At 35.8% G+C, this 17,671-nt stretch overlaps 1 protein-coding gene across 1 annotated transcript in view; it reads left to right on the forward strand.

Annotated features, from left to right (window-relative positions):
* LOC126248260 (Hermansky-Pudlak syndrome 3 protein homolog) overlaps positions 1-15,157 on the forward strand; it is a 176,733-nt gene extending 161,576 nt beyond the window's left edge. Inside the window, exon 17 of the mRNA XM_049949111.1 lies at positions 11,690-15,157. Coding sequence (XP_049805068.1) covers positions 11,690-11,871 — 182 coding nt within the window. The 3' untranslated portion in view covers positions 11,872-15,157. The remainder of the gene's footprint in view (positions 1-11,689) is intronic.
* The last annotated feature ends 2,514 nt before the right edge of the window (positions 15,158-17,671 follow it).

The following is a 17,671-nucleotide window of genomic DNA, read 5'->3' on the forward strand; positions in this document are numbered from 1 at the left end:
TGCATAGGATTGTTTACATTGCTTAACGCATTGGTTGAACTTGAACTTAGACGTAATTACTTAAGTTTGGTGTCAGTAATAGTCAGTCAGCAAAACCACGAACATGAGAAAAAGCAAATGATGATTAACCCCTTCAGTCCTGAATTATTTTAAAAATAGAAAAAAAGATTTGCACTTTATGATGTCTATATGGACCTATTTATTGTATATTCGAGCAAAATTTCAATATGTCATACTTGGTTTAAAAAATGAAATGTTGTCCAATAAATTGGACATCGGGTCTCGGAGGTGTTGATAATGTGAAATAAGAAGTCAGTAGTTACAAATTATACAGCAATGTTTATAGTGCAAAACCTTTTCACGGGTGTAATTCTTTTGTAAAATACAGGAATCTATACGTTATATTAATAATTTTAACTACTGGTATTATGATTTACAGAACAGTTAATAAGTTGAACACTTACAGAAGACAGTTTTATTTACATTCATTTTCTATGAAAGGCCACAAAGCAATTTGCATCTATTTTTAGGCAAAGGTGAACATCACATTTTGAACAGATTCTTTTTGATTTCCCTTGACATGGTGTGTTTTTGCATGTACCTCCATCTTTGCGTTGATCTACCACTGGGAGATTATTAACACCATCGTATTGTACATTTGATTGAGATCATCTCTCTGCTCTGGATCTTTCCTGTTGAGTCTCTTTTCCAGGTTCTTCACTGCCTGGCCTATCTCTTCTTCTCTTTGTGTTTGTCCCTGCTCTCACAAGACTTTCAGCTACACTCATTCGAAAATGCAGTAAGTCGAATACTTTGTTGTCTTGAATTTTTTTCACTGAACAGTGTTTTCGATATTCTAACCAGCTGTTGACCAAAGCAAAATCAACAGCATGCATCAGCATTCTTAGAGTACATTTTCTGGATGTAATAAAGATTCTGTACAGTCCAATCAGCTGATCAAACAAGTCTACTCCATCCATTGATTCATTGTACAATTTAATAACTTCAGGGCGCTTGATTTTTAACGTATGATCTTGAGGTTTTGTCCCATCGTTCAACAGTGTCTTCTTTACCTATTCCAACAAAATTTGAACCCAATACCACAGTTCTGTTATCAAGCCACTTTGCCAGGACTACATTATTGTCTCTACTGACAATCTGGTTAGAAAATCCTCTCTCCTTCTTTCTGATATCTTAGTCATTTATCAACGTAGGAGAAGAAAACCTGTTTACACGAACTGTTCCAGCAGCAAAAAATTTTCTTTGTTTATATACTTGAAGAAGACAATAAGAAGAGAAGTAATTGTCAAAATATAGCTTGTGTCCTTCACTTTTTATTCTGTCACACAAATGGAGAACAACAGACGCTCCTAAACTGAATAGTTTCTTGTTCTGTTCATCAATCTCAGTCGCACTACCCTGATATATTAGGAAGCCATAAGCAACACCAGATCTTCCAGCCAAAACAAATATTTTAATGGCTTGCCTTTCACATACTGCTTGATTGAAAGCTGACCTTTGAATGGAACCATCTGTTCATCAGTACATAAATATTTTTCAAGGGAGAGCTCTAAACATCTTCCTCTGAAAACATTATACAAAGGTTGAACTTTATACCATTTGCCACTTGAGTTTGCAGGGCGTTCCAAATTGTTGACAATATGCAGAGCATTTCACAACTGGGAAAACCTATCTCTAGTCATAGAATCTAAGAATAAACATATTCCAACAAACTTGTCCCAGTAAAATCTCACTCGAGGAAATTTCAAATTTCCTATCGCTATATGCAGGCCAATGAGTGCTTTTATTTCATCTGGGTTAGTTGGTTTGAAATTTGTATAACCAGACTGTAATGCATATATATATGTGTTTCTCGAAAACATTTCCCATTCTTGCTCAATTACATATTTCATAAAGTAACAGACAGGTTCTTCTTCAATTTCTTGATCAATATAGCACTGATTCTCAAAATGAATAGGAGGAAGTGACCAAGGGTGAGATCTATACTTTATTTCTTCTTTCCTAGTGTGATAGTCATATTCTGGTTCACTATTACATACAATCCCTGCAGGTGCAGATAGCTCATGTGGCTCTTCATCACCTTCTAGGCCATTATGAACTGACGCTACCTCCACTGCATCTTCTGTGAATTCAAATTGTGTCACCAACAAATCATCTTTCACTGTCATTTTCTCACTTCCTATCATTGGAGTTGTGGAAACAGCACCTGGAATATTTTCAAGATGGTCTTTGTCATTGGAAATCTTGATTTCGATATCAGAAACATCTCCTGCTGTTAAGAGGTCCAGGATCTCCTTGAGGTGGTCTGGATTTGTTGTGTCATATACCTTCCTGTGATCTACAAACAAAAACCGAGTTTTAGCAAACTATCATGTATGTTACAGATGAAAATGTCATTAAATACAAAGCTAATCACTGGATACCACAGATAAAATAATTTATTAGCTAATATATTATGCTATGAATCCAAAGAGAAATGCAACATTAATTGAAAGAACATTATAAGACAGTAGTAGATTGAAAACAACCATAATATCAATGCCTTCACTGCAGCTTATTGGGAAAAAAATATTACTGCCGAATCCTGATGTCCAGAATTTTGGAAGATGTAATTTAGTGTCGTAATAGCTCAGTTATGTTCATAACCTTACATCTCTTATGTTAAACGCAATCTCTACAGATGGCTCTTACCCAATATATATTTTTTTGAGCACCTGAAGATGTGTATATTGCAGCATTTAACACGTAAATAAGCCTTATCTGGAGTATTTCGCAACGGGTCCATCATCTTGATTGTTTTTCGATGTAGTACACAGTTCCAGCAACAGAGGGCAGCAAGATGCATGGTTCTTAATGTGAGAGATGTCCAGTAAACAGGCAACAGGGTTTCAATGGTGAATGAAATTGTTTACTGTTATAAAATATGTATAAAAGTCAGTGTCCAATATATTGGACGCCAGGTCTGAAAGTGTTAAATCGAGACCCTAAGCTTTCGACAGGCATTGATATACATCAACGGAGACAGTTGAAAATGTGTGCCCTGACAGGGACTCGAACCCACGATCTCCTGCTTACATGGCAGATGCTCTATCCATCTGAGCCACCGAGGGTACAGAGAATAGGATGACTGCAGGGATTTATCCCTTGCATGCTCCCCGTGAGACCCACATTCCCAACTTAATGTCCATACACTACATTCGTAGTGCCCTTGCCCATTACACTCATTACTCGCGGCAGACAATCTTACCAAGTCCCGTAAGAGTTCGGGCAATGCGTGTGCATCCAGCACAGAAGAAGAAGGTAAATGGCCGGTTAGCCTTAAATATATGAAGATGGTATCTGTTCTTTTGGACATGTCCGAAAGACATGGCTGGTTAACCTTAAATATATGACGATGGTATCTGTTCTTTCGGACATGGCACACATTTTCAACTGTCCCCATTGATGTATATCAACACCTGTCAACAGCTTAGGGTCTTGATCTAATTATCATTTCATTCTAAGAGTGTTGCATGGTCACCAATTTGTGGGTAATTTTTGCAGTGCTTCGTATGGTTTACCACTAGAAGACAGCAAGAACACACACTGACACGTGGGGTCAGTTATTTGACTTGCCTTGCAGTGAAGAACAAAATGATGTAAATAAATTACTACATTTATGCTGTCAGTTGAAAGCTTGTAAAAAACAGTTTTGATCTGGAATGACTCGTATAAAAAAGTGGTGATGGTATTCTTCAACAGCAACAGGAGCAGCACCAGCAGCAACACTGCCATCATATAGACCATAAAACATATGCCATATATACATATTCTGCATCAGTGAAAATTACCATATTTTTTGTAATTATTTGCACAATCAAATAATTACCTGATGCTGCACTCCAGTATACTCTCTCTTATAGTGTTGTAACAAACAAGAGTCAGCATCAAAACCAATACTTGGTTTAGTGGCAGCGAAGGTATGAGTGCATAGATGGAGTAAAAGAGGACAGATATGTTAGATAGGAACTAGTGAAAAAGCCTGTGTACCTAACAATTTCAGCATTTAATGACTGATAGTTTAGTCTTCATCACAAATTTTATTTTCCTTAGACATGATGTGTTTCTCTATAATGTGTCATGTCAAAGGAAAACAAAATTAAAACTTTGATAAGTTTTTTGTATTTATCATTGAATGCTGAACAGAATATTGTTGCCTACCTCTGGAAGGAATTTTTATATTACACCATTAAGAACATGACATGCGTCTTTCATGGAAACAATTCAGACTAAAACATGTCTATTTTAATCTTTTTTCCCCAAAATGCTTGTTTCCATCAGGGACAGCATGTGTTTCTGGAGTTAGTGCACTCAAAAGAAAGGCTATTATTTGCCAGTATATTCAGGTATAGGGACACAGGAGACAGACAGACCCATCGAGAACCCATTCTGACCTTGAGCTGATTGTTGCCAGTAATGATTAGCAGTCTGTCCAGCACCTGGGGTGTTACTCAGTAGGAGACTAGTAGCTATACAAGGTGATTCCATAATGATGTCACAAACTTTCAGGGATGATGGAGATGGTTAAATGTGCCAATTTGAGGTAAGAGACTGAGTCGAAAGTTATAAGCAGAAAACATTCTGGTACCTCTGACAGTGTACCTCTTCTCCTGCAAGCTCTTTGCTTTCCATTTTTTGGAAGGAGGTAATATGTACAAAAAAAAGTCCAATAAATGTAGGTAGTCTCTAAAGTGTGTATGGAAACTTAGGAGCTATGAGAACTTGTTCATCTATTCCACTATGAAAACACATCTCTTCTGCTGAACAAGTGCTGATAGCTGGAAGGTATTCATTTTAGAACCTATATTTACTGGACATTATTCTTTGGTTTGGTCCATACTACCCCCTCCCAAAATATAGCAAAGCAAAGAGCTTGCAGTAGAAGAAGTCCACTGTCAGAGGTAACAGAATAATATTCGGTTATAAGTTTCGACCAGGTCATTTCCAGACTAGGGCCCCTTATCTCAAATTGAAAACCCCTCTTCATCATCCCTGAAAGCTTGTAACATGATCAAGGAATCATATTATCCGTATATGTGTGTCACACCTGACTGCAGGTATGTCAGTTCCCCACATGTTAATGAGAGAGGGTGTTTTTTTTTCCATTTATGCTTTAAGAAAGGATTTATCATCACTATTCAATGGAGAAAAATTTTGTTTAGGTATTTCAGTATTTTAAACATAGCTGCGCAACAGCAACGGTTCCACGTAATAAGATTAAAAAACAGCCGACCAGTTGCAAAGGATAAAGTAATCTTTACCTAGGTTTCGGTAGATTTAAATCTATCTTCTTCAGAAGACGGCCTGAGGACAATGAACATCGTAATTTATATTAAAGGTATGAAACATAAGTCAAGAATAGAGTTTAACATATATTAGGAGAATCTTGTATTACAAAATATGAGAAGGCTTCCTGGTACTTACAGTATTACATTAACATGGAGTGGTATGTCGTTGTCGTATTTACAAACATCTGCATAACTCCATTAGTCCAAATAAAATATAGCCCTGAGAATAGGGTTTGTCAGACAAATAAAAATAAGTACATGGAAGTTGGAGAGCGCATAAGCGACTGAGTAAAATCGGCCAGCGTAGTAGCATTGCAGCCAAGGCAGGTGGCGCTCAGGTCGCGAACTATGTGCCGATTGGCGTACTGAAGCAACATGTAAAATATCAATATTAATTGCGTCCTTAGATAGAGTGACAATAAAAAATAAAAGGAAAGCATATAACACTCCCGTTATGACATTATGGGAGCCTTAGGAACAATAAAGTAGATACATACATCAAAAAGGCAGGTGGCGCTTACGCCGTGAGTCACATGCAGTGCCATATACAGCCAGAATATGAAAGTTATATTACCATATTAGTGAAGCACATAGAACGTATATAACTCGAAACTTTAAGAATAATCATTAATGGCTCTTAAGAGATAAATTACGAAGCCTGGTCAACAATCCAGTTAATATACATTCTCAGGGAGCCAAGGTATTAGAATAAGAGAAAATTACATGAGGGCCGATGTAGTGGCAGCCATACATCGTGAGAAAACCACATTACATAAAAGGCAGTGAGCTTAAAGATTTGAAAGTGCATTATAGCTTCCTGAGGAAATAGACTACTGAGGTTACCAACATTAATGTTATATATTAAACAGTACGGGTTTAAAGCCTTCGAAAAATTGTCTACAGGCAAGGTTCAACTGATCGTTCAGTATATTGCTGTCTTTGAGCTCTAGATGTTTAAAAATAAATAACTCTTCCCATAGATCTAGTTTCCGTCCTTTGACTTGTCTGTGTAGGATAACCGTGTCTTCTAACTGTTTAGGCGTATGGCCGGCTATCAAGAGGTGTTCAGCAAAAGTAGAGTTGTGAATATTCGCTCCTTTTTTACCTAATAGATGTTCTTTATATCGTGTTTTCACAGCTCTGCCTGTTTGACCAATATAGTATGAGGGGCAGTTATTACAGGTTAGTTTGTAAATACCTGAGTTAGAAAACCAATCGCTGGCAATGTCTACTGACTGTACAAGTTTTCTTTTTAAACTGTTATCTGTAGAGAAGGAGACGTTACAGTTATATTTTTTATTTAGAAGACGTTTAATCCTATATGATATGTTACCCAAGAAAGGGATGGAAATAATTTTTTTTAGTTTCTGTTGTATCTGTGGGGAGGTTATTGCTCAAAGTCGAACAATTTTGGGAAATTTTCTTATTGAACAGGTAATCGATCATATTCTGGTTGTACCCATTATTAACAGCGATTGCTTTGATGACATTCAATTCCTTTTGTTGATCAGCAGGCGATAAAGGAGTGGTTACCATTCGGTGAATGGCGGAATGAAAAAACGCCAGTTTATGAGATTTTGGATGAGTTGAGTCAGCAGGAATGACATTATCTGAATATGTTTCTTTGTGGAAGATATTGAAATGGAAGGTATTATCTTGTATAGAAATTGTTAAATCGAGAAAATTAAGTTCACGTTTATCATTTTGAAGTTCTTTTGTGAAGGAAATTTTTTCATGTAAACTGTTGAAAGTATTGAAGAGCTGCTCTAACTCATGATCAGTGCCATCAAAAGCAATGAAAATGTCGTCAACATAACGTGCATAATAGCGGATTTTTTGGCGTAATTCTGAACTTGAATTGAAGAATGTTGTTTCCAGGGCGTTAATGAAGACCTCTGCTAGAATACCGGCGAGGGGGCTACCCATTGCTAGACCATCTGGCTGTACGTACATTTTCCCGTTAAATGTGAAATAATTATATTTTAAAATGACCTTAAGCAAACCAATGAGTTCCGCAATCTGAGTTTCACTTAGTTTTTTATGCTTAAGCAGATTCTCTTTTACAAGGTCTATGGTTTCATCATCCGGGACATTTGTATAAAGGCTGACGATGTCGAAGGACACCAGTCTAGTGTCAGGTGTACATCTTACAGATTGAATATTGTTAATTAATTCCTTACTGTTTTTTACAGAAAAGTTATTTTCAAATGTGAAAGCATCTTTAATTTTAAAATGGAGGCGCCTCACAAGAGTGTGATGTGGACTGCCTATTCCATTCACTACAGGGCGGATTGGGTGATTTTGTTTGTGCAGTTTAAACTGACTTCTGAGCACGGGTGGTTTCAGGTTCATATTTATAAGCCCTTTCTTTTGAAACTTATTGAACAGGCTGAAAGAATTAGTTAAAGTACGCCGGATTTCATTTTTCAGTTCAGCAGTAGGATCTACAGTAACCTCAGTGATGTCGTTTTCCTCAAAAAACTTTACAGTCTTCTCTATATATTCATTTTTATAAGCCACGACAGCGGTGTTCCCTTTGTCACTCTTAGTGACTAAGGCGTCGTGCTCTCTAAGTTTATGATTAATGCTTTTTACTATACTATATTCGCCCGACTGCCTATTAGGAAATAATTTAATTTCTTTTTCTATTATGTTATTACATTCGTAGGCACATTTGACTTGCTCCGTTTTCTCTAATTTCAGAGATTCTAAACCGATTTTTAGATCTACGATGAGATTACAGATAACTGGAAACTTGTCGAGTTTAGCAGGCAAGTTATATTTAAGGCCTTTACACAACAAGTCATTCTCAGCCTGCATAAAAGTAATATTGGTTTTATTTAGTACTCTTTCGTAAAATAGGTGCTTGACACTATTGTCTGCTGTATTAACAATTTTACTTGTGGTCCTATTACTAAACTTCAAAAGCTTTCTTTCATGTCTAGCCTTAATTTCTCCTTTACGGTTAAAGAGCCATTCATTAATACTATTCCACAGGTGGTCAATTTGAAAATTACAAAGATCTTTAAAGGCTTTAGTTAAAAAGAGGTGTATACAGTAGGCTTCACTATTAAGAACATCTTTTTTCTTGTACAAATTAACTGTGCTGTCCGAAATGACTAAATGCACTAACTTCTTTTTAATAGAAGGCACTCTGTTACACTGTTTAAAGTTTACGTACGCCTTCACATAATCAGGGATAATGTGTTTATCTAGGCACTGTTGATTAAAGTCAATAGCCATACCTGCTTTCACAATTTTTAATTTGATGTCCATATACCTGGATGCAGCTTTTGATTTATTAGGTAAAAAAGGAGCGAATATTCACAACTCTACTTTTGCTGAACACCTCTTGATAGCCGGCCATACGCCTAAACAGTTAGAAGACACGGTTATCCTACACAGACAAGTCAAAGGACGGAAACTAGATCTATGGGAAGAGTTATTTATTTTTAAACATCTAGAGCTCAAAGACGGCAATATACTGAACGATCAGTTGAACCTTGCCTGTAGACAATTTTTCGAAGGCTTTAAACCCGTACTGTTTAATATATAACATTAATGTTGGTAACCTCAGTAGTCTATTTCCTCAGGAAGCTATAATGCACTTTCAAATCTTTAAGCTCGCTGCCTTTTATGTAATGTGGTTTTCTCACGATGTATGGCTGCCACTACATCGGCCCTCATGTAATTTTCTCTTATTCTAATACCTTGGCTCCCTGAGAATGTATATTAACTGGATTGTTGACCAGGCTTTGTAATTTATCTCTTAAGAGCCATTAATGATTATTCTTAAAGTTTCGAGTTATATACGTTCTATGTGCTTCACTAATATGGTAATATAACTTTCATATTCTGGCTGTATATGGCACTGCATGTGACTCACGGCGTAAGCGCCACCTGCCTTTTTGATGTATGTATCTACTTTATTGTTCCTAAGGCTCCCATAATGTCATAACGGGAGTGTTATATGCTTTCCTTTTATTTTTTATTGTCACTCTATCTAAGGACGCAATTAATATTGATATTTTACATGTTGCTTCAGTACGCCAATCGGCACATAGTTCGCGACCTGAGCGCCACCTGCCCTGGCTGCAGTGCTACTACGCTGGCCGATTTTACTCAGTCGCTTATGCGCTCTCCGACTTCCATGTACTTATTTTTATTTGTCTGACAAACCCTATTCTCAGGGCTATATTTTATTTGGACTAATGGAGTTATGTAGATGTTTGTAAATACGACAATGACATACCACTCCATGTTAATGTAATACTGTAAGTACCGGGAAGCCTTCTCATATTTTGTAATACAAGATTCTCCTAATATATGTTAAACTCTATTCTTGACTTATGTTTCATACCTTTAATATAAATTACGATGTTCATTGTCCTCAGGCCGTCTTCTGAAGAAGATAGATTTAAATCTATCGAAACCTAGGTAAAGATTACTTTATCCTTTGCAACTGGTCGGCTGTTTTTTAATCTTATTGTTTAGGTATTTGTTGTCAGAACATAAACAGAAGGAAGCTAACATTCTCACAAATTAGAGCTCATTACTGAACTGGAACATTTAGAATTCCTTTGTTAGTGGAAACAGGCACACAGAAACTGGAGAAAAGAGTAGGTGAAGGTTCTGGAGGAAAGGAAAATTAATCCATCTACATACCAACAGTAGCAGAAAAGGGAAAATGTGTGGCAAGAGTCTAAAGGTCAATATGTTTTGTTGCTTTTTCTTTAAAATTAATTATTACATTGTGAATGGTATTCTGTACCGCTCACCAGAGTAATGAAGTTTATGGAAATCCCAATGTTTCAGTCAATACTTATTTCCTTCAATAATTTCCTTATTTCTCCTCTTCCTCTTCTTGTCTCAGTACTGAAACTCATATGATGAAGTTGCTGAACTCATTAGCAACAGAGGTATTTATTGAAGCAGCTGTGGGCACCCTGTCCTTGTCAGCATTAAGTTTTGCTCTTAAAAGATTCTGCTTGTTGTATTTGTTATAGAGATTAATGAAATACACAATTGACTAGCTAACCATTAAACTGTTAAATCATAGTCTAGGTCATCTACTTAGCACAACTATATTTCTGCTTACTTACAATGGGGCACCTAAAAGAAACTGAACATTTTTAAGGCACACATTTTTAATCCCCTTAGTAATCTCCACTTGCATTAATACACTTGTGTAATCTTTTATTCTATTTTTCAAAACATTATTTACATTCAACTTTTGTGATGAATTACATCATCTCTGTTGTTTTTTTCGTCACCTCAGCAGCATTAGCAAAATGCTTTCCGTTCATGTCTCTTTTAACATGACAAGCTTTCTTGGAGTGAGGCAAACTTGAAGTCCTCCACTTACGTGATTGTTGCTTTGATTCAGGATCGTAAGCATAGCATCAAGTTTTGTCACCTGTGATAAGTTTTGAAAAAAAGTTCGGATCATTTTGGGACTCTTCTTTCAAAGTGCAGCATACTCCAATGCAACCTTGTTTTTGTTCAGCAGTCAGCAGTCATTGCACGAATTTGGCAGCCACCCTTTTCATTTCCAAATCTTCTGTCACAATTCACTGCACTGAGCTCAAAGTCACTCCCAACAGCTCCAGAATTTCCTCAGTGGTCTGCCATCGATCTGCGTTGATGATTGCATGAATGTTTTCAACATTTTCATGTGTTAAAGCTGTGGAAGGGCAACCACAACAAGATTTTTCATCAGTTGACATTTCACCATTTTTGAAATGGGAAAACCACTTGAACATTTGAGCTTTCCCCTTAGCATTGTCCTTATATGCCGTTTTTAACATTTCAAGGATTTCTGTTCCACTTTCTCTGAGCAGAATTTCACTGCTGCATGCTTGTCACAAAAATCAGCCATTACACGAACGACAATCATAGAAAACATTTGTCATTGTAAACTCCGCCAAAACTAGTCCTGGCCTTCTCCAGTGATAGCACTAGGTTTACTGACTCTGGAATGTTTGCGCTATGTGCTCCTAGCAGCAAAATGTAGTACTACAAAAACTCTGTCCACCAAAAAATCAGTTTGTTTTCTTTTAGGTGTGAGCTAACATAGATAATTGTATTAATTCTATCAGTTATCTAGTTGTTGCCATTTGTAATTACTATACACAGTTACCCAAATTTGTTTTTTACCAGACAGCTAGAAACTTGAAAGAATATGTGCTGTTTTACAATGGCACCGATCTTTGATATGGTATTACATAATTTCATGTCATACATAAGATTATACTGTATCTTTGATGAATACAAAATGTATGCATCCTATTATTTTCATTTCTCAATGTGTGAAATATTTTGATATCTAATTTCTGTTTCAGAAATTTTAACGTACTTGGCCCAGACATATCCATTGGAATCTCTATGCCAAATGTTACCTGCTGGAACAGAGTATCAGTATGCTAGTTTTATCCACATGGGCCAACAAGTAACACATGCCAATCACATCAGATCACTTATAATGATTACTGGCCGACAGCTGTTAGGAACTCTGAAGTTATGAACTTTTATGTACCTTCCAGCATTTTCTTTCCCACTATTGTATTTATTATTTAAGTTTGCAATATGATATTTACATTTCAGGTATTTAACTGAAAATACCGTCTAGTGGCAGGGCTAGTGCATTATAAGGCTGTGAAATTATGCCTGTATTAGTTGTAAAACAGTGTATGAATAAGTTTATAAACAGTTTACAATCATTATAGCAATTGTGGCATCATATTGGACTGCCACATCTATACAACATAATATATAAGCCAAGGACCTTCCACCATTGTGTTCCTTTTTTATTCTATTGACTGCAAGATTTTGCACCACTATTAGTATTTTAAAAGCAACATATCACTTTTTGGTATTTCTTAAAAATTTTACAGTACTCAAAAGTTATTACATGTATGGTAAATGAACTGTAACTGGTAGAATTATATTTTATAAAGAAGCCCACTGTGAGCTCAGACATAGCAGGAGCTATTCTTGATCACTTGATAACATAAAGCCATTTTCAAATCCAAAGAGCTTTTTAAGCAGTATGTAGAGTGCAGCAATCACAGAAAATGCCTTTGTGGACATGAGCTACAGTTTGCTATTATTATTATTATTATTGTTAAGTTTCTTGCCTTAGAAAAAAATGGAGGATGCCTGTGAAATAATTTACAGATGTCTAAAACAAAGTAGTGAGTGATACTTTTTCTGTTGTTAAATTAGGTGATGAGAAATGTGGTAGTTAGTGTTATAAATATGTACGATGATTACTGAGCATCATGTGCTCTGATGGGTGGTGAAAGTGAATATAAAACACACTGAATTCATCGTCATATTATACCATCCACATCTGAACTAGACAGCAAAAGACTTCCGTAGAAAATAGTTGCACAATGCACAATTGTTGTCAGTGAATAACTTCTGAGCTATAAAAAAACAGTAATAAATTGGACAATACTGGAAAGTAGCTTGTCTGTCTGTCTGTCTGTCTCTCTCTCTCTCTCTCTCTCTCGATATTGATTATGTTAACACTTATCTAATAAATTCCAGCAATGAAACATGAACACCATTATGTTTCCCTCATTCCCAGTAAATCATGCACTTGGGTTGTTTGGGCATTGAAGTATATCTTGAGTGTTGATTTTAGACCAATGTGAGAGGTACATAACTGTGTACCATTTAAAGTAGCTTGGAATCAGCACCCAAAATATGTTTCAGTGTAGTCAGACTGACAAGATAGATTTAATGATTTACTGGAAATTAGTGAAACATAAGGCTGCTGAAGTTTCGTCTACTCTATCTAACTTACTGCTATCTGTTAAAATGTTCTGGACATTTAAAGACTACAGTGGGTATAATTTTTAATATGATGCTACTTAAATATGCAGTACATTTGTTTGCATCTGAGGTTTCCCTTTTGAATAACTTGTCACTTTAGTTGGCACCTAAAGTTGTGTGCCCTCATAGTCACTTGTATTATTGGACTTTAAGATGTTCCTAAATCATAGCTACTCATTGAAAAAATAAAGTCATCATAATTAAAAAAAAAAAATTGGCCCTTTCTTCCTTTGTCACACGATTTCAATTCTTATCTATTTTTTTCAGTTACCAGAAACTGTAATCTGTGTTCTGTGTTGGGAGGGACTGTTGAAACTAAACTTTCCATAAACTAAACTTTCATGGAAAATTAAAATTGTAATCTGAATTAGTAAATTAAACCAGGTTGCTAACATCCGCTTGCAATAAGCCCAACTGAATCAATAAACTAATGACATTACCACTTACCAAAAAACCATCAGTGCCAGAAGTCTTGCACACAAGTGAACTTAAAGGCTAATTTTTATATCTGCTTCCAGTACATGTGTCTTTGCACTGCAATGCTTCATGAAGAGTGCCATAGCTGATGTTCTGTTTTATAATAGTTGATGGCTGGTTTCCCAGTGATGATGTCTTCTTTTATTATTTTTTGCATTTTCTTTCATTGGATGATGTTGCTTCTAAAAGTGTTTTAAGCAGTTATTATTAACTGAATTGGAAGAGTGGGATAGTGGTGCTCATTGTGGTTAATTATGTTTGGAAAACCCAAAGAATATTTAAGATGAACTTTAAAGAAATGGGGAAGCTGTTAAAAACATATTATAGCTGAAATGTACAGAAAAAGTTGTGTATGATGATTCTTCTCCTTCCTGTTTTTGTTTGAGTATGTGACAGCCTCTGCAGAGTACCTGTTTTGAATGCTGCACTGTTTGCACAAATTAACTGAAAGATGGTCTTAAGAATCTATTGTGAAGATTGGTACTGTTTCTCAGAATTAGAATTTAAAATGATGAGAAAAAATGGAATGAACTTGCCCATTACTTCTAGAGCAATATTCCATTGAAATATGCATCTCAAAAACAAAAATAATTTTTAATGTTGAAGGTTTTGATGTTGGTGTATTGTAGATTCATAAAAATTATGAGAAAATTCATACTTTTGCAGTTTGTGAGCTTCTCTCCACTGCTAAATTTAAAGGAAAAAAAGCATCTTTTGGAGATGAGATACACGTTGGTACATTAACTGGAATTAACTGAACATACAGTGATAACAACAGAAATCCTTAGCACAGAAAGCTTTTGTTTACATTTTGTGCGGCCTCATACTTTTTGTAGTTACGGGTATATCAGTAACAGTTCTATATAAATGAATTACGACTGGTAAGCAGTGATCTTAAATGCAGGTTGTAATTACAGAGCAAAGTCTTCCCGCTGGCTAAGAAGGAAATTAAGTTTTTGACATCATAACAGTGAATTGCACCTCTTTATAACCTGAGAGTATTTTTGCTGTGATGTGACTGCATAGTAAACTTTCCTAAGTTTTATGGAAATGATGTATGATGAATGTCTGCTGTTTTCCATGATATGCCAGTAGTTAGTTAATGTATTCAGTAACAGTTCTCTTTAACTGTTAAAAGCCTTTCAGTCTAGTGCCTTTACAAGAGTTTTAACTATACTGTACAAAATATTTCTGTTCATTGCACTTCAGATTCTGGCTTTTATTTATGATGTAAAGTCTGTAGTAATATACATGTGTTTCATTTGAGGTTGTTAATTTAGTTATTTACAAGGGCTAAAGTTTGAAATAAGGAAACTATGTCAATAATTTGGGTTCAGACCATAAATGAGAAAAGTTATAATTTTGTTATAGTTTGTTTTTGTGCACCAACTCTGCAGTATGTAGAACTGTGTTAGTTTACTGTAAATTATATCACTGTACATCTTGTACTGTGCATATCTCATGTTATAGTATTTGTTTCATTTGTGTACTAGTCTTCCACGTTAAATAAAATAATTTATTAATATAGGTTATATTGATTCCAACTCCTTAAACCTCACTTTCATTTGCATATTATTTTGGTGTGTGACAGTGCTCTCTACATCTGCATTTAAAGACATATTTTTCAAAGGTGTGTCATGTGTCTGATTCCTCAAACATCCATAACACAGTTTTGTGTTTAATATTCGCTGTTGCCAAAATATATTATAGATTTTTTATGGCTAATGTAGCTCCATTTGTATTTTTATTTATAATAATTATGAGAGTTGCTCTGTAGCTCCACAAGCAAAAAGTAATCAATAACCTATAGATTCAGAATTTAGTGTGACTTTGATCTCTAGAAGTATGTTTTGCATGTGAAAATTACTGGTTACATCATGATTCTACTAACATTGTACCATACTTCTTCAGTAACTGTCTTTATGAGCTGATTCTCACAACGGAAACTTCCCATCGCAACCCCCTCAGATTTAGTAGTAAAATGGCCCAGTGGATATTCCTTCAAAAACTGAACACATATCAAGCATGGAAACAGGAAGAAAGTGTACTGACATGTGAAAAAATAAGCAAAATAGAAATGGTGAATGGCCCAAGTGAGTTCCAAGAAGCGGGGAGTCATGGTTGCGTGATCACAGTGTTGGACTGCAAAGCTGGAGATCTGTGTTTTAATCTCTCCTCATACCCATTTTTTGCCCCATAAATTTATGAATTGTCTGTCTGGTCATTGACGTGTCTGTTCTCTTCTGTGATCTTGGAAACTGTCATGCTATACATAGGTCACAGAATATGAGTCATGTGGTAAGAATACATGATCGTCGCAAGTAAATGTGATGAATAGTGAGAGCAGGCAGATGCTGCATGGACCTCTCGCAGAAATGAAATAAACAGGTGTGAACTATGTTACAACAAAGGAGTTCAAGAGTTAAAATTTCTGAAACGAAACGCAAGAGTCACAACTTGGGACCTGCATAGAACAAAGAGGAGGTACGTACGTCTGAGGGTCCCTGCCTTACACCTCGCTGTTGCAAATGGATGTTACACCATGACACTGACAGAAATTTGAATTCACCAAACAGGCACATCAATGACTGGACAGACAGTTCATAATTTTGTGGAAAAGAAAAGAAAAAAAAGAAGAGAGAGGAAAAAAGGGGGAGGCAGAGAGAGACTTTATCACAGATCTCCCCCTTCGCAGTACATCATGACCACATAACCATGACATCATTGTTAGTCAAATGCACTTGATGTTGCACATCTTGAGCTTGGACCATTAGCTGTTTCTATTTTGCTTCTTTTTTCACATTTCAGGATACCTTCTTCCTCTTTTTATGCTTGATCTGTGTTCCGTTCTTGATGGGCTTTCCACTGGACAATGTCACCACTAATCTGAGGGGGTTGTGATGGGGAGTTTCCCTTGTTAGGTCAATTCAAATGGTCAATGTACCTGCCTTTGCTTTTTTATTTTTTTTGAGAAGTTATTACTTTGCGTCTTTGATGATAGGGTTTGAAATTGAAGTTCACCCTGCAGTTTTCAGTTCAAGGAGTTCCTTTCATGTTGTTTTGATGTTAACATGGTTCACAAGTGTTAAATTCAATTCTGCAGTTACATTTGCAGCCGCCATCCTCTTATTTTTTGCCACAATCCTCTTTGATCAGTGTCTGTCATGATCAGTCAAAACATACTTTTGACCATGTTGTAACTTAGTCTATGATGTTTTTGTTTTCTCTGCATGTAGTATAAATATTCAGAATGGTGCCTCTTGAAACACCTAACACTTTGGCTACTTGGGTTATGTAAGCACTCGTCATATGAACACCGACAATTTACCCATATTTGAGTCCACTTAGTGCTGACATAGTGCGCTCATGATTACCTCGAACACTATTCTGACCACGACTGACACTTGTAACATATTGAGAACATTGAACAGCTGCCATTCATGGTCAACTGGCTGACTGCCTTGGACAGGCTGAATATTTTTATGATAAGGGTGGTATATAAAGATTGGCATAATAATAGTTTGTAATCTTGATAATTACATTTAGCTGTCATGTTCAAAATTTTGCTAATTTATGCAGGCTTAATTCACTAATGAAGATTGTGATCTGGTTCAGAAAAATTGTGGCAACAAAAGTATGTCAGATCCTAGAATCTAACAAGCATAATGGCTAAAATGGCAAAAGTAATTTTAGGTGTGACCAATCTATACTACTGTACTATATAAAGACAACTTGTTTGACGTTGTTACTAAATTCTTGAAAATTTTGTGGATTTACTTCAATTTTTTACACCACACACTAATGACCATCCAGATGAACACAGGCTATAAATTTTAAATATGTATATTACATAAATATACTGCATATTTAATATATAAATGGGAAACATTGTTACCATATATATTTAAAAAATTAGCTTTTCTTCAGGTGTGGAATGGCTAGCAATGCACTTATTTCTGGGTTCTTACTTCATGTATGTATTGCCTGTTGTCCTACCACTTAGCAAA

The sequence above is a fragment of the Schistocerca nitens genome, chromosome 3, assembly GCF_023898315.1.
Source record: "Schistocerca nitens isolate TAMUIC-IGC-003100 chromosome 3, iqSchNite1.1, whole genome shotgun sequence".
In the NCBI taxonomy this organism is placed as follows: Eukaryota; Metazoa; Arthropoda; class Insecta; order Orthoptera; family Acrididae; genus Schistocerca; species Schistocerca nitens.